Below are 25,806 nucleotides of genomic sequence, written 5' to 3' on the forward strand. Positions count from 1 at the left end.
TTGTATGTAATCAAGATTTGAATAATGGAAGCAGTAAAACTTTCTAAACTTTATGTCTGAAAATACTGACTGACCCTGCCTTCAGCTCTGTTCATAGAGCTGACATTAAAGACCTAAGACTACTGCAATTAAGCTGCTGAAGTTTTCCTTCCAACAGGAAGACTGCAGGGTTGGTGTCTTTGACACAAACTACAGAAATAGTAATTCAAGTTTACTGCCCTGTTAACATACACGGACACTTCCTAACAAGTCTAAATATTTTCTCCTCTTAGCAAGGATCTCTCTGTAGTTTACACCCAAAAAATGGATTACAGAAAGCAGATAAGCATTAGAAATATCAAGACCAGTTATATATACTAGATAAAATTAACATGCTTCAACAATGATGTGCCATACAACTAAATCTCTTGCAAGACATTCCTTCTGTCCCTAGAAAATAGATGCATTATTGACAACTTACAGATGGAAAACAAATTCCACTTCTAAAGGAACTGTCAGCCACTGACAGCTGACAATAAGCATCCCTACACTGCAAAATTGCTAAAACTTGTTCTAATGAGGTCATGCATTCTACAACAAGGACAGTATTACATACCTTGTGCAAGCATGTTAAACTCCAAGAACAGTGCTATGTGATAAAGCTCCATGGCTTCTTCAGCCCTAGTCATGTTTAGTTTTCCTGCTACAAGAGCCTGAACTTCACTTAAACTGCCCACCGAAGGACTGGAGTGCAAAACGGAGAGGTCTACCACATCTGTATACATACAGTTCAAAATGACCTTAGCATATTTTTTTGGTATGATAGATTCATCCAGTATAATTCTAGTTGGAGTCCGTAGAGTTCGGTCTGTGATTTCTTCACCAGTTCGTATCCTTCTCTGCAGCAAGTGGCGGAAAAAGGGAGACCGTGATGAAATAATAGCTTTGTGTGCTCTGAGCTCCTCATCTAGACAGTTCTGACTTCCACCAAAAGTTTCAACCAAGTCAGAGTTGGATGAAAAGCTAAGAACCACATCGTAGTAGCACATATAATCAAACAGGGCACGCATGTCAACATCTAAGGAATTTGGTGTTCCAAATTCTTCACTAAGCTGCACAAGAATATCAACATTTTGGAATCGCGAATCCTCCATTCCAAACTCGCCCGTATAAAGGTAGTGTAACAAAGCAGAAAACATAGGCATATCTATGCCAGCTGTGTTAATATCCATTATTATTTCTGCCCCATACTCTGGTGAGGAAGAAAGCAGTGTCTTAAAAAATGGACATCTTGCTGCCAATATCGCACGATGCACAGGAAAACAAGTTTCTTGAAATATTAAGTCTACATCGGTACAATATTTGTATTGATAAAGTTCAGCCATGTCTTTTTGTAGCGTCCTGGCTTCTGGTCTTGCCAAATTAGCTTGTAGATAAAGTTCCTTTAAGGCTGATGTTCCTTCATATTCCTCTACCAACGCGTTAACATCTCTGACATCCCAGCCTGAGAGGAGCTCCCGCATCTGCTTGGCGTGGTCGGCAGAGCGGCTCGATTTCCGACGCTTAATGAATTTCTTCTTGAGGGTGGCAAGGCCAGAGGTTTTCTTTTTCTTGTCTTGAGGTTTCTCGTGGCCATGGTCAAGGCTATACAGCTTTGATTCACAGCCAAAACCTTGATGAGAGTAGGATGATGTCCCTAAAGGCAAAAAGAAAAATTGAACACATTTATTCTTTATATTTAAAAGGAAGGTCCATAACACCTAAATACTCCATCAATGATTCTGAAAGTTATACAGTTCTTCCTTCTCCTCACATCAGATAATTTCACAACTGAAGCTTTTTCTGGCCATTAAAAACAAAGCCTTTTATTTGCATCTACAAAGTTTGTAGTTTGCTGGGTTTCAAGGTGTTTTGGTTTGGTTTTTAATGTTTGGGTTTATTTGTTTGGTTGGGTTTTTAAAAAAACATATTCAATTTAAAGAACCAAGCAGTGCCAGTTGATGTAGCTCTAGAGCATATGGTACACTTATCTAAGTAGGAAGAGAATACTGCAATTGTAACAGTAGAAGTGTAATTGCATTAACTTTTTCTAGGCCTAATATCTCAGTGAAATACTCACAATCCCCCCTTCAAAGTGTTTTCAAAGTCTGTTCTAGCATTAAGCGTCACTAAAACAACAGACACATACCCGGTATCAGATAGCTACAGTCACAACAGAAAAAGAGAGAACACAGTACCAAAACACTCAGGGATTATTTTCAGAGATAATTTAGAAAGAAAAGTAAAAATCCTGTCATGCAATAATCAAGTAATGCCAAAGTCAGGCACATAAAATGGGCTCCTTTCCACAGAACTACAAATACTCATTTGCACATACACACCATCAAAAAGAATATGGAGAATGGAAATTTTACTGTATTATTGAAGATTTCCTGTGAACAGAGCATTATACAATTAAAGTATACATATAATTATTTTTCCTCTCAAAAAATAATTTATAGGGAAATTTCATTAGGAACTAATACTGATAGCAATTCAGTGAGGAAAAAAGGAATTAGAATCTGCATTTCAACAAGTAATGGAAAACCAAAGTAGTGTTTTAGAGGGAAAAAAGGGAGTTAAAAAAAACATAGCTTTAATGTGAGAGTCATGCTTCTGTTTAAGGGTTATTTTCTAATTCAAGTTTATTTACAGAGCTTTCACTCTAAGCCAGATGGTGAAGAACCTCAGACATGACAAGAAAAGAGAAAAGGAAGTACACAAACCAAACTCCCACTTCTGGACCAAAGAAGAATCAGAAGAAAACATTTGCAAATGCTACACAGATCAATAACAATCACAGGTTCATCTGAAATAGTATTTGTCTCTTTTCTGTCAGGAATAGTTCATGTTTCTGTTAGCACACTTGTGTAGCTTCACTACTTGTTACCTTTTTATTAATCTTCCAAAGTCCACCCTAGGACCAGAACTTTTGGGGCCTTTTACAATGTGTTCTATCACTGGAGTTTCACAGCTCCACCTGTAACGGGCAGATTTGATGTGATGCTGTTTTGTGAGGCTGTTTTGACAGGGATGTTATGGCCCAGTCTCACAAAAGACAGGGCATTTAGTTACCATGTAATTTCAAGTATTTCCTGAACTTTGAAAGACACAGTACTAATTCAAAGCTGTATTTGAGACTAAGGCAGCTGTAGCAACCTAACAATTCTGTAAATTGTTTTATTGTTTAAGCCTCAATAACTAAATAACTTACACAGTGGCTTTTACGTCAAGCTAATTAAAACTCCCACAAATCATGCAATGCAGTGGTTTTATGATTCTTCTATTAGTAAAAACTTTGAGAAAGAACTTGGTTTTGTTTGAGGAAAGACATCTAACCATTTTATCCAAGTTTAAAATTTGCTTGATCATGCAACATGTTATTAACAATATTGAAATTTCAAGAAATGAAAAGAATATCAATTTAAATGAAAATATTGGGAGTAACTCAATACAACTTCAACAAAGAGGTTGTGCTGCAAAATCCACCATAAAAATCCTTCCACATGCTATACTAAATATGACAATGGAAAAGTAGAGCTTCAGCGTCCTGCTGATAGAGACAAGTGTAGAATTCTTCCTTCATTGAAAGCAGTACATTTCACAATAGAAGCATAACTACACTTTGGTCACTCTATAATGACAGATTCTCTTGCCAGAGAACATGCCAGCTCATTTCTATTTGAAGTACGTTGGATTCTGATGGCAAATCTGAGTGCAGAACATTCTCTAACATTCCACTAAAGGAAAACTAGGACACGGCAAGTCTCAATTTCCTTCTTCCCTACAGGCTGCTGTGAGGTATTACTTGCACATGAATCACCACAAAATACTAAAACGCCATTCAAACCTTTGTGTACCCTGAGCTACTTAAAAGATTTAACTCTGGATGTACTGCAAACAGTGCTATTAACCCTTACAAAGAGATAAAGCACTGCTACAAAAGCACCACCACACAGCTGCTTTTTGTAAGAAACAGAGATGCACCATCATAGCCTCTCTGCGTTCACAACAGCTGCTGGCCCCACATCCCTCAAAGAAAAGAATCTGGAAGAGAATGTTTTTGGGCCGCCTGTATTCCTTCATAAGGTAGCAGCATTAAAAGTAGGAAAAAAAATTAATTATTCCTCAGCACTATACTGAAAGGTATCAATCTATTAAATGCTGTTCAAAAGCAATTGCTACTTCATGCCCCTAGACCATACCCAGCTTGGGACAGACAAATATTTACAGAAACAGATGACTGCCAAGGGGAGCTGCTTGGGAACTTGACAATGAAAAATGGGATCTGTTTAGTTCTTTGCATGCCCACACATTATAATATCTAATTATAGAGCTCTATATAAAAAAGCAAACATCTTGAACAGATGTACCACCCTAGGAAATGGTGTGAAATCCTCCCCCTGAATGCTGCAGACAAAACAGCAAGAAGATGACTAATTAAGCTTTTGCTAAAACAAAAGCATTATTTCCAGTAAGTGCACTACACTGTTTTTACTGATTTATCTCCTCTTCATAAACTATAAGCAAACTAGGATGAAGTAAAGTAACAATAGGAGCTCACACTATGAAACTACTGTGCTTTGCCCATATCAGTTCTCAGACTTCAGCACTCATCCTACATTTAGCATGAAACACAGAGCAGTGCTTTAATGGCAAAGTAGCATGTCTAAAACAAACCTACAGGCCTACATCCAGTTTCCAGGAATAAGGCAACTAATACATATTATACAGCTATTCTAACTCTGTCCTCCAGTTCTGCTTTAGGGCAGTGAATAGATCTAATGCCTTCTACATAAAAAACCTCACAATACAGACACTCCACCCCACTCCCCTCTAACAAACAAAAACCCCACAACACCTAAACCCCAAACATGTAAAAGCTGATTTAACATTAAAACATTAGTATTAGCAAATGATGAAAACCTCAGCTATCAATTTTAGGATACACCTATTTTCTGCTGAGACAGCTACAAAAACCAATAATGGAAACAAAAATCAAAACGAGAAAGAGCCAAATGCCACTAAGTGAGAAGAAGAGATGTACCCATGTGATGTAGATAGCACGCTCATGGAACCCCATAATATCAGGATATTTTCAGCAAGAATTTTACCCAGAAAGCTCATCTGCCTTCCCTAAGATGAGACAAGCACATGGTTTTAGGCTTTCCTCAAAAAGAGTCTCAGCCACAATTTCCCATAGGTTATGAGGGTCAGTAAATTTCTTGTGACATACTACATAATGGGTTTCTATTTTGAGTTTAATAACAAAGAGCATCAACTAAACCTTCCACATATCATGCAGAAAGTTTATTGGGAATTTATTGTAGCCTTTGGAAATCTCTTCAAATCTGCTCAAAAGGTGTTTCAGTCTGCAAATCTGCCTGTTTCAAGGCCTCTAAGGGTTTCTCTTCACTCAATATAGGGGCAGATTAAAAACACCACGACATGTAAGAGAAGCATTTTAGCCACATTTTAGAAAGCACATATGCAGACTGGAGCAAACCTTTTACTAGTTAGGTATGATACACTGAAAATACATAAATCCTCGAGGGGAACTTTACAGCATGAATATCCATGATGTTAGGACTAAAAGTTCTTCCTTGACGTGCTGTGACAGCACACACATCCTTAAATGTAACAGTTTGTGATCTGTCCTCAAATGAGACAGACCTCAGAGCCAGGAATGCTATGAAAGCTGAGAAAAAAAGAGAAAATTTACAAAGTGAGTCAATTTTTCCTCTGCTAAGGATATCACTCTGCTTTCAATGGTGATTAAAAAGAGAAGTAACACTGAATATCAATAACTACTTATGCAGTGTTGCAAGCTGAAGCATAAAGGAGAAAAGCATTTATAAACTATTGATGCTATTTACTGCTAAGATCATTCTTCAGGCTGTCAGGGTTGAGTTTTTTTTAAGGAATATTTATCTTCTCAGAGACTGCCTTCTTTCAGATTCATAACATAGCTGTTTATTATTTATAGTGTGACAGTACTTAGATCTACACTGAGGTCTCTTTGTACTAGACTGAAAAACACATAAAGGTAATGGCTGCCCCAGTTATGAGTAGGATGAGAAAATACTTTCTTAAGGGCACTTCAACACATGTCTCCAGCCAAGCAAGGTCCTGGCTTGTAAATAACACTGTTAGGACAGTAAGCACCCCCTTCCCCATTTACAGAAACAGGAAAAGGAAGAGAAGCTTATTTGTTACTTTAACAGGTTTATTACCAGAGATATCCCTTCTAGCAGTAGGGAGGTAATTCACTTGGACACAATGTCAATATTACAATGAATACTGATGATCAAGGCTTTTATATGCTCTGACACAGTTTGACAGAAATTCTGAGGAAGAGCAGAAAACAGTATGAGTATTAACAGAAAGTGACTGCTCTGGAACCAAGAAAACTAGCATGCATGGCTTAATTATAAAAAAGCTCCACTTATTTTATTTAAATAATCTGGCAACTGTTTACTGGCAAAAGGCAGATCAACTCATTGCACACAGAGGCCAAACAGATGGACAGTACTGAATTTCATGCACGATTGAGCTTGAATGGATTCAAACTGGTGACCTAGAAAATAGCAGCTCTCCATAACATTTCTGCAAGCAAATCAAATCCAGTGCATTCACAATCCACCAAGTCATTTATGTAAGTGACAAGATAACTGAAAAGAGTTACCTATGAATGTCTGTTGTGCCTGTGAATTTCCCCCTACCCTTGGGGAACACGAGTGAGGGTAGTTTGATGCATTAGCACCCATTTTCTTCAGTCACTCAGGCATTCCGCCTGCTGGCTCTTCAATGTATAATCCCATAATCCTTTAGAAATCTTCAATCCCAGGTCCAGCGTCCTGTTCTTCCATTTCTGAAGAACAAAAACACCAATAAGCTAACTTCATTATTTGTCACTAAACGTTACATGATTTAGATAAAACAAACTCAGCTTCCAGCACACAGTATTTTCATAAAATAAAACCTCAAACACTTTGAAGATACCATGTTATTTGAATGATTAAATCAAGACCAGAAATATTGTTTTCCCCACAAGAACCTGTAATGTTCCAAACTATTCACAAATCATATGATAAATTGCAACACAGAACAGGATGGCTATCAAATTTTTAGCTAAGAAATTTTCAAGGAGAACTTGGTGTAGACTAGGTATTCTCCTTTGACTATACCAAGAGTGACTTTTCATGCATGTTTATACCTATTCCCACATGGTTAAAAAATTCCAAATTGAATTATACTGGTTGAGAAAGCTAAATAAGCCAGTCCTGATGGAGATTATACCATCATAACTTATTTCAGCTGCATTTTTATTAATTACATTTACATAGTTCTCATTCATTACTGCTTTTCAAATTTAGAATTGAGAAGACCTAGAAGAACATTTACAATAGTAAAAAAAGGCATTTAAGGATTCATTAAAGGTTTTTTGGGCATTTGAAAACATCTTAGAAGTTAGTTCTGAGGTGAATTGAACAAGGATTCATTGCTAATGTACAACAAAGTCATTATAATTTATTCCAATATCAGCAGTGTTAAATATTAATACTGAAAAATAAAAATTACCACATGAAGAACAACTGTCATCTTGTGTCCCCTTTCAAAATACAAACTTGAAGATAAAGAATAACAGAAAGATAAAGTCTATGCTAAGAATTTTTTAGATTCCCTTGAATATTGTGAACACATATGGATTTGCTATATGCTTCTAAATTTTTCTCCTTTCTTGGTAGTCTCTGGCATGTTAAATTGGCTAAGAAAGTGACATACAAGTGCATGTTTCACAGTGCAGATCCTAGGGAGCAGAGAGACAGGGCAGGAAAAATAGGCTGCAAATTGCTGTAGGCACAGAGGTGAGGGGAACAAGGGCTGGGTACACGAGGAGGAAGAGTAGGGAAGGGTTTGAAAGCCATGTCTGTAAAGCCAGGTTATCAGACAGAATTGCTGCTCTGGTGTGTGCATATCCCAGGGTGGCCTCGCACAGCTGCAGCCTGCTGAGCACCAGGGGAGCTCTGCTGGGGCAGGAGACACAACCGTGAAACCACCACAGCAGCTTTCAAGCAACCTCCAGGCCTGTAAATGAGCAAAGGGAGCTCCCATGCCTGCCCTCCCCAGCCACACAGCCAGGGCACCTCAACGGCATGCAATCTTCAACTTGCCTCCATGCAGATCCAGCTTGCTACACATCAGGAAACAAAGATAAAATACCCTCCTACATGAACAGAAGCCTACTCAGGATGAAGACAGAAGCAGAGAACACACAAAACATCACACCAGCAAATACCGGTAAATCTCAGCAAACACAAGGTGTTGGATTAGTTCAGTGTTAGCCATTGCATGCACTCATCTTCTCCCTTGTGCAGAAATAAGCTATTCAAAGGTTACTGAATCCATATGGTGTGGATCTCTACTTCATTTCTGAAAAACTTCACTGACTTTAGAAAAAACACTTAGAAAATAAGTTCATTAAAACAGTGAAGCTCCAAGCGATTTCTATACACACCAAGAATATGTTGCTTAAATGTGGCATAAATTTCTAGATGGAATTAGTTACACCCAGGACAAACTTTGTGAAGGCAAAAGTCACCTTTTAGTTTAAATGCTAACTTGCTTACAGGTAAAGGCTAGCAACCTGAGCAGATATGCCAACAATTTCCCTTTTCTCACCTAAAATTGGACTTGGTTCATTTGGACTTGAGTCCTGAAATAATGCCACTGTTATTCCACTTTTCTGCATTCAGCTGTGGTGTGATAATTTGTCTATTAGATGTCTACTAATAGTTTTCAGTTCTTCCTGACACAGGAAAGAGCCCAGGAGCTAAGTAAAAGAGAGAAGAAAAAAGAAGTGTTGGGCTTTTTTTTTTTTTAATAAATAAGCACTCAATATTCAGAACCAAGTCCCTGGTTCACTAAATTTAGAATACATAACTTCCATGCACTGCTAAGTCATCTGTGTGCTGGCTGATTTCTTAAGAGTATTTTGCATCTTGAATTCAAACATTTCGTAGTTCATAAAGTGTATTGGGCCCCATGGCTCAAAACCAATCATAGCTTTAGTTCCACTAGTGTCCTTAACCTCATGTATCAACTGAAAGTACATTTATTTTTTAATACAGCACTAAATTTTACAAGATAATATTATATAACCCATGTTGCATTTCCCAAAAAATTTAGCTAGCACCAGAGGTGAACTCAGTCCTGGAGGAAGCCCTGCCTTCCTCTCTTCATTCTCATACCCACTTTTCCTACCTTGTTGGTTCTGTCCCAAGTAGTTTGTAAATCAGATGAACTGACCCACATTAGAGCCAACCTGAACAAGAAGTTGGAACACTATCAGCCACCCAATTTGTTTGTTAGGGCATCACTTGAATACTTGCACTACTGCATCTTTTGACGGCAAAGTGTACTTGAACTACCCATGGATTTAGATGCCCTTTTTTGGTTTGGTTTGTTTGCTATTGTCCACTTCAGCCTCTGTACTAAACACAACCTACCTGAACAGCAGTTAGTCTAGCACATAACTAGCTGAGTCCAGTCAATACAACTCAGCTACTACAAAAATGCCAAGTCAAGAATGCAGCTTCTCCACAGTAAAAGGCACTTGTAAAAGGAGAGGAAAAGCTCCAAAACCACAAACAATTAGATCTTTAGCTTCAAAAGGAAAGACAGATTTTGTCTTTTCTTGCAGAAGTTATCCTGCATACCAAAAGTTCCCTTATTTCAGCTTATCTGAAGAATTTCTAAATTGCATGTTAGCCTCAGGATACACCCATGGAATTTTGTTTTAAAAACCACCATTAGGTGAGCTTTTTCTTTACTTTTTATTAAAAGCCTGCATGCATCCCCATAAGCCTTACCACAGTGAAACTAAATTCAACATCTGCTGACCAAGTGAAGCAGTTGTTGAGGGCAGTGACGCATGTACAGATGTGTTTGAACATACACACATACACAGCAAAGGAGTTCAACTATGTCAAAGCTTGTTTAAAAAAGCCTGTACTGCAGAAAAAGTATATTGAGTGTGTTATATGAAATGAGGAAGTTAATAGAAACCAAAATTACCACTCCAAATCCTACAAAACAGCACAAAAGTGACTTTCAGATTATACTGATACTCAGAATAAAATTTAAAATAAGCACAAGTCTGCTTAAAGGTTTCAGCCTGAAATAAAATTCTCAGTCTTCTCAATATTTGTCACACTGAACCTAAAATCCTAAGAAGCTAGATGACATGCATCTGAGGTATCTGGGCTGACAGCCAGGTATTCCTGGACTGGGAATTTTGATTTAACAAAAAGTCTCTGTACAGAATGGACTTTGCGTAACAGTGACACTTTGTTTATATCATCACTCAATACAAATGTTTCATAAAATTTCCCGTAAATCACTGGGATCCAATTAATATAAAGGGCAAAGTCAAGAGTACTACAACAGGTTTTACAACCACTTGATTTTTCCCCTGTAAAATTTTAAGACCTTTGTATTTCTTTTGGAGTTTCTGCCATAGGATTATGCAATAGCATAATATTAAAACCAAAGTAGGAAATTATATCAAGTACATGCACATACCTGTACCAACATGGTATTTCAGGTTTTCATTTTACCTAACATGCTCTAAATTTACAATGAGTAAATGACAACCCAGGCATCATAAGAACAACTTATTCACATTTGCTTAGATTTTTATCCAGCCCAAAAATGCTATGCTATTTTGCCCCAACAGCTCTTTTCGAGTAACAAGCACAACTTTACTGCAAGATGAGATAACAAGATGCAGCGATAAAAAGCACCAACCCTAGTAAGGAAACACATCAACTAAATTTCAACAAGGTTAAACTTATGCCCATAGAAGTTAGGTAGATCAACTAAAACAGAAAGAACTTGTGAGAATGGACCATTGCTATCATGTCCAAAGTGTATCCCACCAGCCTTAACATCCTGAACCTGCCCCCAGCCGAACAGTGATCTGGTGGCCAACAGAGAGCCCTGAGCCATCCCAAAGTGATTCAGGAACAATCCCATGCTCAGAAGAACAGAAGCAAGTTCCCATCCACTGGGAAGTTTCCAAAGCCAGCCCATGCTGGTTGTCATGCAGTACACTGCTGGAATTACAAGTCACCAACATCCAAAGGCACAAGCTCTTAAACATGAAGACAAAGTTGCTTGTGGCTGGAGCTCCAACTGCTTTTTCAGATATGCATGGAGTATTTACCTCAATTTCCTTGGAGAAAGTGGTTCTCCAAGTAAGAGGAGCTGACAGGAACTGAGTGCTACTTGTCCTGACCTTCCTCTTTTTCCATGGATGGGACACTCAGAGGTACTGGCACATTCTCAGATTTTGTGGAGGTCAAGTCTCCAGTCTTGGAAGAGTACATGCTAAAGGACTGGATGTATATGGGACAGTGTACCTTAAAGAAATCCTGTAACTGGCAAGTGATTTTCTGTTCAAAGGAAACAACTGAAATTTGAAGGCTCAGCTGATTATGCCTGACACGCATGCAAATCCACACAAAGCCTATTTTGACTCCTTTTTATAATCAGGTCAAGTAATCAACCTTTATCATTATTCAAAACTAACTGGATGATACAGTAGTAAGATGCAACTGAAACAGCTGAAAGGTTGTGGTGTGGATCAGTTCTGTACAAATATAAGAAATGGGTAATGTTCTACACAACGTGGGCTAATGAACCTGTGTCGTTTCATTATTCACTGCATTGGAAAGAAAGAAAAATCCAATAAGGAAAAGCACCAGAACTTAAGCCACATCAGCAGTTACCAGCTCAAGAGGGCAAGAAAAAGCAGATATAACCAGATTATGAAAGTGACTGCATTACTGAGTCTTTGCTGAGAATCATGTGTTCCAGCTATCACAAAGAACCCTTTCTTATAGTTAAGCACAAAATTTACAGCATTTTCTCTTCCATGAAGTAGTATGCTTCTCCATCTAGAAGTTCTTTCAAAACAGAGGTGATAAAAACACCACAACAGTCCTAGCTTTTTATTTCTAGATTTGTTGAGAATCACTGGACTGAGTTTTAGTGGGGAAAACCCACCAACAAACAACCTGTACTGATTTTCAACATTTCCTCTGAGGAGTCAGAGTGGAAGTTAAAAGAACTATGCTCAAACAGAGCACAAAGGTGTAGTCCTGAAGATACACACACTTCAGAAATTGAAGACACTGAGCAGCATTTCAACAGTTGTAAAAAATCCACAGAACTTACAGGAAAAAAAAACCTCTTTTCAATCCTGGCTTTGCACACAGCGCTCAAAGTATTATTTCTGATGATCAGCAAAGCAACTTCAAGTATGATATGAACATGTCACATTGTAGAAGTAAATAAATAATGTCATTAACAGGGACTGACAGGTCAAATCACTAACAGCAGTGGGGAGGTGGGGGACATCAACATATTTAGATTCCTCTAAACACAAAAAAATCCAGCAGCTAAAAAATTCAAACACACAAAGCACACAGAGACTAACTGAATTACAGCAGTACAATCCTGCATGGAATAGGCTGCTCCTCCCAAGCAACTTAAATGTCCTCATATACCAGCAAATAAATTTTAATCTCTCTACATCAGTGATTCTTACAGTCAGTTGCAAAACCACACTAATATACTAAAAGTCTATTCTGATTTTTAACATTCATATGAAAGACTCAAGTAATGTTCTTGAAGATGAATTCAAAACACTTCTTTCAGCCAAATGAGCAAGAGCTCATTTATGGCCCTCTAGGACTCTCTTGAAGTGAAATGACAGCATGTATTCTTCAATTACTCCATTTTTTCACAAGTTTACTTGAAAGAAACATTATCTGATTTAGATAAAAACATAATTAAATCTACTTTATAAGAAAATCAGAAAAATCCTATCCACCAAATCTTTATCAATATCACTAAACAGAGTAATTAGGTATGAACATATCCATTTACAGGAAAATGAGGATAATTAATTTTAGCCAGTCTAGAATAATTGCAGCATAGTCTGACATACTGTGATAAATTTTGAGAAGTCTAAATGTGTTTCAAAAGGCCTCTTATGAGCAAAAATTACCCACTTGTTTTTTTTTTAGGAATGGCAAATATTCTTTGGTTTACATATACAAACACATCAGTTGGTTAAGACAAAAAAGAGGAACTTCCAAATTACATGAAAAGTACCTCAGAAATAGGAAGAGACTTTTTTTTCTTTTTTTTAAAGTAGCCTGCATTATTTCTTTCAATCAAAGTTCAGGCCAACACTTTGTCTTGTCAGGCAGCTACCTAACTCATGGAGATTTCAGCTGCATTCAGCCTTGGATACTGAGGTAAGACCACTGTCCTCCTCAGTGTGTCTCCAGATAATGACTGTCCATTATTATCCAGCAATATCCATGGTCACCTGTTCTTTTTCCCCCTCTGGAAAAGGCAAAAGTGGAGCAGAAGTAAAAACCTTCCACATGAAGCTCTACCACCTTTACAGAGCCTATTTCACAGGCTTCTTATCCCTGTACTCTTTATCTGTCAACGGGATTGCTGCTTCTTCTGGAACAGGGCAAGCAGTCTTTCATCTCCACAGTCTTCTATCCCCAAGGAATTTTATCCCATTTAGTCTGACAGTGCCTTCCAAAGATCCCTCCGTGTCTCATTAAGAAAGGGAATTCCTCCTCTTGCTCAAGCTGGGAGCCAACCACAACACAAAATCCTGTTTTCAATTAACAAATCTACTAAGATGGGAAAATCCTGGCTCAAACCCCAATCATATGGAAGATCCATACACCCTACAATTTTCCTTGTACTGGAGTTATTTTTAATTTTCCCCTTTTATCCAGGCCCAATTATTTCACAGAAAGCCGTTTACTCTGAATGAGGACGTGGGAGTTTCCTGTACACAACAGTGCCTGTAAATTCAGTGCAGTCACACTCACACTTCCTCTGAGAACACGCTCTGCCTCTGAGGGTGCATTAGAGTAACTCACAGGGCAATCCCAGACACTGCTCTGTGCCTACCTCAGCAGGCAAGCAGCACCCACCCTATCTTATGACTTACTATTTTCAACTCACCTTCACAAAGCAACCTTTTGATCACTCAGCTTCAGCTCCCTTATTAACTTCCACAGCCTGAGTCATCTCTGGTGATGACACTGCTTGGGGTTTTCACAACAATAGCTCCAACATCAAAGCAAACTAAAAAGTCTTGGACCCACATATTGATCAGCCTTCCCATGAAGGTGGCCTCTTTTAATAGATCAGATGAAAAATTACTTCTATCTTACTTTGGCTGCAATCAACTCTTCATCCTGCCAGCCAGTCACTGTATCAGTAACAACATCTTGTGACATTTCTGTTGCTTGGAACATCATTCCTCATGACTACAAGTGTTTCTATACAGTACTCTTTATACTCAAGCCTCCAAGATGCTTGGTAACAATACACAGCTCATCTATTTCCACTGAAACCCCTGCCTGTGGCTAGAAACTGCCATTACCAATATTGCTGTATATCCAAAACAATTTTCTTTACACTTCAGGCCTTAATACACCACCATTCCTTTTCTTCTGTACACCATCCTCTCTGTGGGTCCTTTTGTCATCACACAACAGGATTTTCACCCACTCAGCCTCTTCTCTGATAAAACAAGTTTGAAGGATTGGCTCCTAGCATCATTTCTTACACATTTAACACTAATGGATACATCTATATACAACAGAAAAACTGGAAGGGGGAACATGAAAAGGTGTGGTAAAAACTCAAAAAGCAATCTAGTCCAGTCATTTCATGAGACATCAGGAATTTTATTAAAGAAACACTGACTTCCCTCATTGAAGAGCATTAAGTCACAGCCATAAAATTAACTCATTACAGGTACAGTTTGAATACTTTAAACAGTAAGCCACAAGCCACGACAAGTCCTGCATCCAACAAAACCACACTTGCAATCTGGATTCAAAATCCATTATTTGGTGTATACAAACCTAAACTGGTTCATCAGTATTAGTTCCACACACATTTCTCCAGTGCCAGTGCTCACCACAGCTACCACCAGCATCTCCCCAAAGCTCCTCCATTGTGTCAGCAACTAAACACAGGAATTCTCTTCTGTGAGACTTTTTTCTCCCCAGTGTAGTCAGCTCCCTGCACCAGTTTACCAAATGGCTCAAGGAACCCAGACGATGCCACAGAGAAGGAAGAACAGCAAGGAAAGGTTACTTTGCTCCCCACAATCAAACACAACATCCAGTTTGACTAATACTCAGTAGACACAGTCTTCAAAAAATAAACACTGCCAGTCCCCACACACCTATTCCTGCAGCAGAGCTGTACCTCCTCACTGTAGCAGATGTTTGGAAAGCCATGCAAGTCCTGACTGGACCGTGTTTGTTTTCACTTGATCCTTTGGTGTGGCTGCCCCAGCTGCTGCCCAAGTACAGCACTGCCTCAGTCTTCACTCAGCCAACTAGCACTGTCAGTAGAAACATCTTACTTTAAGTGGGCAGCTATAATACCTTTGCAATACACTTTTCTTCTCCAGAGCTCCTAAAAAATTAACAGTAGGAAAAATCACCTGCAAAGCTCAGGCAGTCCTAGCAGAGAAAGGCAATTTAGACAGCAGCAGCTACTGCTGGGATTCACCAGTACAGAGCTCCCAGTATCCAGCTGGCTGATTGCTGCTTCTTTGGCCTGTATTTATTTTCCTCTGTATCTGTGCAGTTTGTTCCCTCCCTGGTGAACAACACTTCACATAGCAGCCATCACTACTAAAGAGGTCCATGGGAGCTGCTTTTTTGAGTGCTTGGATGATTTTAAATTTGCAGTGCCAGAATATACATGCATCTAGGTATTACTCATATAGGAAAAAATACAAAGCCAAGCCTATGTGAATTTTAAATATATTCCCCTCAATGTAGTGAACTCATCCTCTGACAGAGAGAAGATAACATGTATGCAGGACTCACTGCCTGTCAGCTCTTCACAGGTACACCAGGGCGATCTGATACTACCACTAAAGTCAAACTAACAGGGAACTGTACTTTTCCCTCACACTCCATCCTGCCAAGGGGTTTTCTTGCTCCCCCTCACACTGCATACAGAGATTATATGATCACAAACCAAGTCATTTCAAATGGCTGATCCATCATCCCACTGCTGGAGCAAGTGGCAGATAACAGACAGGAAGAGGGAACTCCAGCACGTTTGTCTGACAGGCAGCTAAAACTGGAACAGGATCTCACAGCTCTCAATATGAAGAGAGCAGACTACTCCTATCAGACTGCCTCCCACCTCCCCAAAACTATACCCTTGCAGTCATGCTTTCTGTTCTCTCTTCGAGTCACCCTGGCCTGGCACCAGATGTAACACTCACACCTTCCCAAGTCTATTCTGTTCACTGCTGCAGGAAGCAATACAAAATCAATTTGTACAAAAATAAAATTCATTGTACATGGTGTTTATACAACAGTTGCCTTATCTGAGACCATGTAAACTGGTTATGTACTGCTGTCTCCCTGAGCAAGGGTGAAATCCCTGGTCAAAGCCACAGAACATTTTCCTTGTATTTAGAGGTTTTTAAGACAACCCCCCACAACTAACACAATGATCTTATACCTGTTCTTATAAATCAATTACATCTGTATATACTAAGATTTAACAGTTACTTAAAAACTTACACATTTGAAAGATGTCCCCATTGGTTGGACTCTTCTGCAGTTAATTTCATTAACTTCAGCAGAAAATTTTTAAGAGCTACACTGATACTACCAACTAACACTTATAACACCTGATGCCAAGAAATTTTTGTATGCTGTATACTTCAAAGATTTCAGCCATTTTGAAGATAGTAGCAAAATACATTAATACTGCAATATTTTCCCTCAAAAGTTATACCAGTAACTTCAGTTTCAGTAGTTATCTTCATTAATACCTACATTTAAACTCCATAAAAGTGGAGTAAGAACTAAAAGCTCACAAACTTCAAGGAATGTCCTGCCCAAAACTACAGGAATTCATTTCAGAAAACATACTTTCTCAGTGATAAAAGAAATCAATTAAGGAAGGAAAGGCTTAGTCAGAAAACCAGACTAGTACTTAGCCTACAATTAAGTTGGAGCTTTGTTTACATTTTCCCCTTGGCAAGAAAAGGAAGTTATGTCTTCCACATTTCCTGCAACAAGCTCTCTCTGCACTTCCAAAGCATTTTTTTGTTCTGTAACATGAATATGCAAGTTTTACAGAACAGTCAAAAGAGCATCACGAATGTTGACATAACGTTGTTTCTGAAAACAGAGGCACCAATCATGTACACATTTAATTTCATTAATTCAGCAACATCTACACATAACTCATGAACACAGACTTTTAAAGGCTGCAGAGTTAGAAAAGCTTATGGGGTGGTTTCTTGTTTAACTATTTGCTAAGGCAAATTTGCCCTTTGAGCAGACTGCTGACATGCCTTAACTCTTCCTTCTCTCCCCACAAGATTTGAAGCTTTTTTCAGATGTCCCAGAATACTAAAAAAATAACTGGATTTTTCAAAGAAATAAAACAAAACTTTTAGGAGAAAAGCAAAATTCGTTGCATTGCACTAATTATAGGAGTTACTTCATTAAAGAAACCCATTGCTCCTAATGTAATTTTAGACCACATTTTGTTCATCTTTCTGTTTCATGCACAGCTGTCCTTGATACCACAATTCCTTCACATTCAAAGAAAGGGCAAAATGCAGAAACTTTACCAGCCTGTGCTCTACTCCTCAAATCTCCTTTGATTCTTCCATAATTTGAAAAGTTCATTAATGTATAGAAGAAAAGACAACACTGCCCCCCCCCCCAAAAAAAAAGAAATCTCACTTCCCTCTCTACCTAGATGATCATTCCCACTCAACTCTCCTTTCATGTTCAATGAACAGAACAGTTTTTAGCTGGATCAGTTTTCAGATTAACAAAAAATGAAAGGTTCATTTCAATAATGAAACACATCAATCTCATATATGTGGAAAAAAGGGCAAGTTTCCTTTCCTTCCAAACATAAAACAAGGATGAAACTCCAGATCCACAAGATATTTAAATAAAAGCACCCTCATTACTATTGAAGATGGCAAGTGCCTGATACAACTGAGCTTTGATGTAGCTAACACTCAGTCACAAAATGTGGCACTTTCCAATTTAATTCTCCAGCAAAAATAAATTGGTAGCTAAAAAACAGAATGAGGGAAGAAGGGAAGGAGGAGAAAGGACAGCAGATGCCCAAGGTAGTGGTGGGGAAATACCTAGATCAGCACAAGTCTGTTAATCCAAAGGGGAAACTTGGAGCCAATAATTAACTGAGAAATCATGCAGTAACAAAATTACCTCAGATGTTCTCAGCAGAGAAATTCAAATGTCTTGAGAAACTCAGAACAAGACACGACAAATTTTACTTTACTTGTAGTGGAAAAGCCCTGAGTAGTATGAACAGATATTTAGAAAGTTTGTAATAAGACTGTACTTCTGATTAACATCATTTTCAGAGGACATGTAATTTAAGCTTTAAAACCAACTTCAAGTAGCAATTGCCCCGGCTCTAACATCAAAGACTGCAGTCAACTGCAGTTAAAGACAAGCAGCTTTGATGCACTGCAGAAATACTTATGAGAGTCACTTTACCAGAGGTTACCAGGTCTTCAGATCCATGCCTAGAACTACAAAATACAATTAGACAGGCCTTATACAGCATGTTAACCTTACTGTGTTAGAAGGATATTTTGGCATTTCAAGTCCAAATACAAATTTCCAGAAGTGCTTAATGGAGGACTAAACCCTAAAGAGATTTTAATGACCAAATAAGAAGCTGAAGGTACTTTTTGACCTAAATCATGTACCTTTTAATGTATTTTTAAGAAAGGATACATCAAATTATTCTCTTAAATATTATCTTTGGCCATACAAAAAAACCTCCAAAAACCAAAACAGTCAGCCAAGAAGGGATTTGAGAATTTAAAGAATTTAAATGTGTGTTTAAACACACATTCTTATCCAAAATTTAGATAAGCTAATCACTCATGAAAATAAACTGCAGAGAAGATGGAGACACTTGATACACTGGGAGTGTGGGGAGGCTCACAAGGACACTGAGTAGCTCCTCATGCTGTCACACAGGTTCCTCTGCAGAGATTATGGGGCTTGCATGCAGCTGCCCAGTAACAACTGCTGCCTCTCAGTACTGACACAACCTAGGTTATTCCTCCCTCAGCACCAAGGCCATCACTACACTGAGTACTGAGTAACACAAAGCTTCCCATCTCCAGAGTGCATTTTGTCAACTCAGCATTCTTATACCCTGCCTGTCACTGTGGTATAATAAAAAACAATTTCAAAGGCTTCCTATAAGTACCTCATTATAGACTGGCAAAGGCATTTTCAACTTAAAACGACAGTATAAGCAACTTGATGTATTTCAGAGAGCAGCAGTCACTACTAGAATGACTGCAAAGAAATCCATGAACCTATTAACATTATCTTCTCTACCTGCATCCTAGATATTTTATATGCATTTCATTTCATCTCTCAAGATGCCTGAAATTGAGATGACCAGTACAGGATGAACCAAGGTTCAAGACATCAGCCCTTAATATATTCACATGCTTCATTAATCTGGGATTCATCAGGGGTATTTTAAATGGGTAATACAAAATTCCTTTGTGTATGCCTATGCTCCTTCCTTCTTCAGGAGGAAATCTCCTGGTCATTCAGTTAAGTATCACAAGCAGCTTCAGAGGTTGTTAGTCATCTATGTATTTTAAGACATACATCTGGGTACATGAAGAACTTCACCACAAGAACTTATACACTGCAGAATTTAAGTGGATAAGCAGTATACTTATCACAGCAGCAGGAAGGCTTTAAAAAAGACATCTTCCTAGACTAAGTCAAAAAAATCACCAAATCCACAATAAACCCAGTTCTAACAGTCAATGAACCACTTCTCCCCCATCTTTACAGGAAGAATCATCATTTGAAAAAAGCTAAATCAGAAGATCAAAAGAGATCAAAGAATAAGGGAGCACCAGTCCACAAAATACTGTCTTGTTGTATTTTGCATTCTGATTGTATTTGTTATGTTAGAATGCTTTTAATTAGCTCTCAAGCAGCATTTCCAATATTGGGGTCAGGAGAAAAAAAGCCTGAAAAGGAACTTTTGTCACTCATACTGATTATTTTTAAAGCACTTAAAATAACCTACCCATTTACAGAAGTGTTTTATATTCTTCACTGCAGTACAGGGATCTGGAATAGCAGATGATAAGCAAAGCAGCACTTCAATTTCTCACTAATGCAATGTGATCTACTTGGTCACTCAAAAAATACTTCAATTTTCATATAAATAGTTACAAAGTTTTACTCATGTTGGACACCTTCACAAGACCCTGGTATTCTTGCTCTTTGTAGATGAAACCTTGATTAAAATCAGTGGCAGACTATGAGAACAATCTTCTCTCACCCAAACTGCAGTTTAATATGCACAGGCAAGCACACAGAGATACATTTTACAGCTCTACTGATCCCACAGAGCTTCTGCAAGTTCTAGGTCACAAAATAATAAGCCCAACTAAAGAACCAAGCAGCAGTCACTGATTACATTACTGTTTACATCAACTCTTTTGAGTTTAGCCATTCTTACCATCAGCAGAATGGTAAAATGTCCTCACAGTTATCCTGAGACTAGGTTTCAACAGATCTTGGACAAGGTTTCCAAATTAGTGCAATCTTGCATATCATTAACTAGCCTGATCTCTCTCCAAAGCACTTCCCACTAGATAATGTCAAAGTTCAGAAGCCATGAAGAAAAAGAGATTAATTTTAAAAAATCTTAAAAGCTACAAATTGCCATAATGAAATGGTCATGTAAGAAGGAGGAGAGAGTAGAGATAAAAAGGCTCTTTAACAATATGGGGAATCACAGTAACTGCAGAACTAGAAAGATATGCTCTAAAAGAGATTTCAGAAAATTAAATTCTACTCTTTATTATTTACTACAGTGGGTTGGAAACAGGGTATGATAGCACAGAAAAGCCAGGATGAATACAAAAAGTCCAGTCTTTTTAATACAGGAAGGACTGAACATACAATGACGTTTGAATGCCATAAGAAATATAAAGTATGAATGATCACTGAGTTAGGACAAAATCTGAGGACAAAGATCAAATAGGATTTAGAAAATTATCAGTCAGTTATACAGGTAACAGCTCACACTTGAATGCCAAGTTTGAAAAACAAAGTAAAATCACTTAGAAGATACTTCTGAAACATAAAACTGATTTAGGAAGATGTTGTCCAAAACACTATACCTCCACACTTACTACTAAAAGCTTCTTCTTAATCAGTTTTGACTGCTGTTAATTTTTTTCTTGCATGTTTTAGCACTCAAACATCTAAATAACCAGTTTAAATCCACTGATGATAGAAAATCCCCAACAGGCTGGACATGTCTGCAAGGCCACCAACAGTTAAAGCTCACATTCAGCAGTGTTTGGTGTAAGCTTGCACAACACCTGCACACAATGGAGCAAACAAATCAGATTTAAATTTAACTAAGTATATGGTTAGGTATGTACTTGAATCCAGCACGTCAGGCAACACAGTTCCACCCCAATCCCCTTTACCTCCCTGGCCTCATCGCCACACTGTGCAAACAGACTTTGCACAGCAATGTGATGAGCCAGATGAAGGATCTGACATGAAGTTATTTTGTGCTTTAGTGGTTTCTTTTTCATACAAATCAATTTCCTGAATGTTTCAGAGTGAAGCCATGTAAACAGCCCTACCAACACAGCTGATGGGACAGTGCAGGAAGTAAGGGAAAGCAGCAGGGGACTGAAAGAGTTTAAACCAACTTTGCCTCTAAATATCAATCAAGAACCTCATAGGGATCCTTATTATTGTGGGTTCCCCCTGTCAATGGGATAGGGAAAGAACAGAAAGCAAAGAAAAAAAAAAGCAGTAAAACTCATGGGTTGAGATAGTACAGTTTAATAATTGAAATTGTTATTATAATATGATTATTATATTTTGTTTTATTTCAATCTCCTAGTGTCCATTCATTATATAGAAAACATCATTACAGACAGTATCCTTCTTGGGAGACATGCAGGACAGACTAGATGGGTGTAAAATGCAAGACTAGAATCACTTGTGGCATCTGCAGTTCCTTCTTAGAGTTCAGGCATACTAGTAAGCCAATATAGGAAAGAGCATTCTAAAAATCCACAATAGCTTCTATTCAAAGATTAAAGGATATTGACAAGGCTTATCTTTCAAAGAACCTGGGAAATTAAACAAAGCAATAGCCAGAGGACTCCCTGGAAGCTCAATTAACATATCTGAACTAGGATTCCTGGTCCCCACTGCATGCAAAATAAAGTTGTATATCAGGTTTCCAGACTAGTGTGAAAAAACGGGAAAAGCCATTCATGTGGTAACAGAAATCAAAAGTCATCTAAATATGTTAAGAAAAAGCAAACAAACAACAAGAAATTTAGAGTTAATACTAAAACTTGCAGTTCTGTATCAAGATTTGCTGTAATTCTCATCAGTATCATAAGGATATTTCTTCTTAAGTGCAATCTCACAGTTTCCCTATAGATCTATTTATTGATTAATGTGAACTACACACATCAGTATGTCCATAGGATGTTTTCATTCATCTCTTTGCCTCTGAAAGGCAGCCACAACTACCTCGGTCACCACAGTGTACCCAAGACATCAGAAAAAACTCCCCTTTCCTTGCATGTGGTCTGATACATCACGAGCACACAAGCATCAGGGTGGCAGAGGAGCAAGCAGGGTTAATGTCACACCTCCTCCTGTGGCCACCTGCAGCACCCAAGACACCACAGCAGCAATGCAGCTTACTAACAGGACACAAGAAGACATTGTCCCAGCCTAAAATTCATCCACAACAAACCTTGAGATTAATTATCATCAGTGACAATTAATCTGTAAACCTGACACCATGTATACAGGAAATTGAAAGGCTGCTTTCAAAATGAAGACTCAATATTTTGTTGTTAATTCATCAAGCTCTGGCAGTTTTACTGAATTAAATTTAAGAAGCTGGCTGCAAAGGCAGCACATTCTACTCTAATTTAACAGTGAGCAACATATCTTCACAACACAAAGTCTGGAGCTTCTCAGACAAGCTTGAAAACTAAGAGGGGAAAAAAATTTAAATCCCTATGACAAATCCATGCAAGTCTTCCAGGAGAGCTTATAAAAGTAATTCTATTCCTTCATGTACGAGTCTTTGCAAATCAGTCCATGCCAGCTATAAGCACTACACCACCACTGTATCTATGACTCAGCAAGGGAATCTGGACATATGAAGAGAATTTACTTACTAATGTAAGAGGTAAGGAGTTTTAAAATGGCAACAACTGCAACAATGCCACAGTAAATGAACCAAGACAACTTCTGGTTTGTATGCTTAAACATAAAAGGAGCAGGGTCAGATTAGAATGTCAAACCCATTTATACATTGGCTGAAGTTTGAAAGCAAGTGAAACAATGCTCAGTGCAGCTGAGCTGAAACACAAAGGGCTCAACAGCTGTTTTCATCTCCAGTGAACAAAAACAAACACTGGCTGTACATTTGACACAAAACACTGAGCTCCATTTCCAAGATTACCTGCATGCAGCCCAACTATGCAAGTCTAACTTCAGAGCTGAATACAAACCAGTGAGCAATTGGCAGCTTTGTGTTGTAACTTAAGATACAAGCTTGATTTACTGTGACATTCATCACATGTTTACACATAAGCACGAACAGATAGTACTGTTTACACGACACTAATTGACACAGCAAAGTAGCAAGTTCTTAAATGGCTCAATAATGCTTTGGTCCATCAACTGAGACTAGTTATCTAGTGGATAAATTATTCCAAAAAGGGAGAAAACATCACAACCCATACCTTCTGAATTCATTATCTTCACACAGATATTTTACATAATAAGCACTCAGACCTTGCCTTGTAAATATCACGGTCCACAGAATCTGTACATTACTAACAGCCTTCTGTTCCACATCCTCATAAATAACATCTACAGAATTATTTTTGTTACACTGGTAGCAGACTCTTAGTCAACAAGGGGTGGAAGAAAAAGTATTTTCATTGAATTCTTAAGCAAAAGGTTCAAATGGAGAAGGATCTAAGAAGAAATTCCCCTCCCTGCACTAGCCTGTGTGAAGAAGGGTACTAACACAGAACTAGGATGAAGTGTTTGAAACAATACAAGAGAAGCTTAGAACTAACTCATCCTCTTCCCTGAGATCTTTCAGACAAAGAGGGTAAAGCTTTATCTCCTCAAGCTTTTCAGTGTCTTACTATGAGTTACGAGGTTTAAAAAATTTTTATTTCAACTTCTGGTTTTATTTTCTCAATTTCTAAATGAAAACAGAGCATGCAGTATGTGGCAAAACCTGAGGTGATCACATCCCAATGGTATATCTGCCAAACACTTTAAATTTGTTATATTACATAGGTTTGAAGCAAAGCCTCAAGCGACACTACACTGCCTAAGGTAAATTCTCCCACAAACTATCATTGCATCAACACGTATTTTATTATCCTGCTATCGTATTTTATGTTAGTACTCGACATGTGTGTCATCTTTCACCCAACGGTCTCATATGGGACGGCGGGGAAGAGCAAGTAGAAACACGAACCAACAGAACAGCACTTATCCCACGGGCAGCAGGAATATTCCAGAGGCACGAGCGAACACATCGCCGACAAAGCTCTCCAAGTTTTTCCAGGAGCACCGACCGCGGTAACACCTGTACAGAGAGGAGCGGGGCAGGACCCCACAGACCCCGGGCCAGCAGCAGCCGCAGCAGTCCCAGGCCAGGGGCACGGGCACGGCACGGGCCGGGCTGAGCGGCCCCGGCGGGAGCCCCGCAGCCACGGCGGCCGCGCTCCCACCGGCCCGGCACGGGCGGAGCTCCGCGGCCAGGGAGCACGAGCCCCGCACCAGCTCCGGGGGGAGACGGCTCCGAGCACCGCTGCAGCTCCGCGGGGAGTGCGCCGGGCGGAGGACAGAGAAGGAGGGAGAGGAGAAGAGAGCGAAAGGGCGGCGAGGCAGGACCCGAGAGCGCGGACAGGCACAGCCGAGGCCGCCGCCGCCGCTCCGGAGCGCGGACCCTGCGGGCCGGGAGAGGCACGGGGAGCAAGACTCCCTCCCGCGGCCCCGCGGAGCTCCGGGTCGGCAGCGGCGCAGCGGGACAAGCCGCCCGCAGCCGGCCCGGCGGGGCGCGCACCGAGTCCCGCCGTGGGGGCGTCGACGGTCTTGCCCCCTCCCCTCCGCCGTCGTGACACCAAGCCAGCGATCCCCTCCCAGCCCGGCTTCCCGCGGTGCCTCACCTCCGGCAGCCGCTCGCCGCCGCCATCCTCCCGCTCAGCGCCGCCCGCTCCCGCCCGGCCGCGCTCCGGCCGCCGCCATTTTGCTCCCGAGCCCCAGGCTCGGCCGGGCAGCGGGAGCGCGCACGGCGCCTGCGCGGCGGCGGCGCTGCGGCGCGCGAGCCACGTGGTCCGGGAGGCCGGGCCGGGGCCGGGGCTGAGGGGGCGGGGCCGGGGCTGAGGGGGCGGGGCCGGGGCTGAGGGGGCGGGGGTGGGTCCCGGTGGGGTCGGTGAGCTCGGTGCTTTTTCCCGCACAGCTGCTGTGGGATCGTGGGGAAAAGCGGAGCCCGGCGTGTGTGCCCCTCCCGCCATCCCCGTTCTAACGCCGCGTGCACTGCCTGTATTGCTGTGTGTGTCACATC

At 39.8% G+C, this 25,806-nt stretch overlaps 1 protein-coding gene across 2 annotated transcripts in view; it reads right to left on the minus strand.

The window, feature by feature from the left end:
- BTBD7 (BTB domain containing 7) overlaps nucleotides 1-25,479 on the minus strand; it is a 51,852-nt gene extending 26,373 nt beyond the window's left edge. For both annotated transcript variants that reach the window (XM_059474304.1, XM_059474303.1), the window contains exons 1-3: nucleotides 25,409-25,479; nucleotides 6,704-6,889; nucleotides 596-1,675 (exon numbers count right to left, since the gene is read on the minus strand). In XM_059474304.1, coding sequence (XP_059330287.1) covers nucleotides 596-1,675; nucleotides 6,704-6,785 — 1,162 coding nt within the window. In that variant the 5' untranslated portion in view covers nucleotides 6,786-6,889; nucleotides 25,409-25,479. The remainder of the gene's footprint in view (nucleotides 1-595; nucleotides 1,676-6,703; nucleotides 6,890-25,408) is intronic.
- Between the last annotated feature and the right edge of the window lie 327 nt (nucleotides 25,480-25,806).

Source organism: Ammospiza nelsoni, chromosome 6 (genome assembly GCF_027579445.1).
Source record: "Ammospiza nelsoni isolate bAmmNel1 chromosome 6, bAmmNel1.pri, whole genome shotgun sequence".
NCBI lineage: Eukaryota > Metazoa > Chordata > Aves > Passeriformes > Passerellidae > Ammospiza > Ammospiza nelsoni.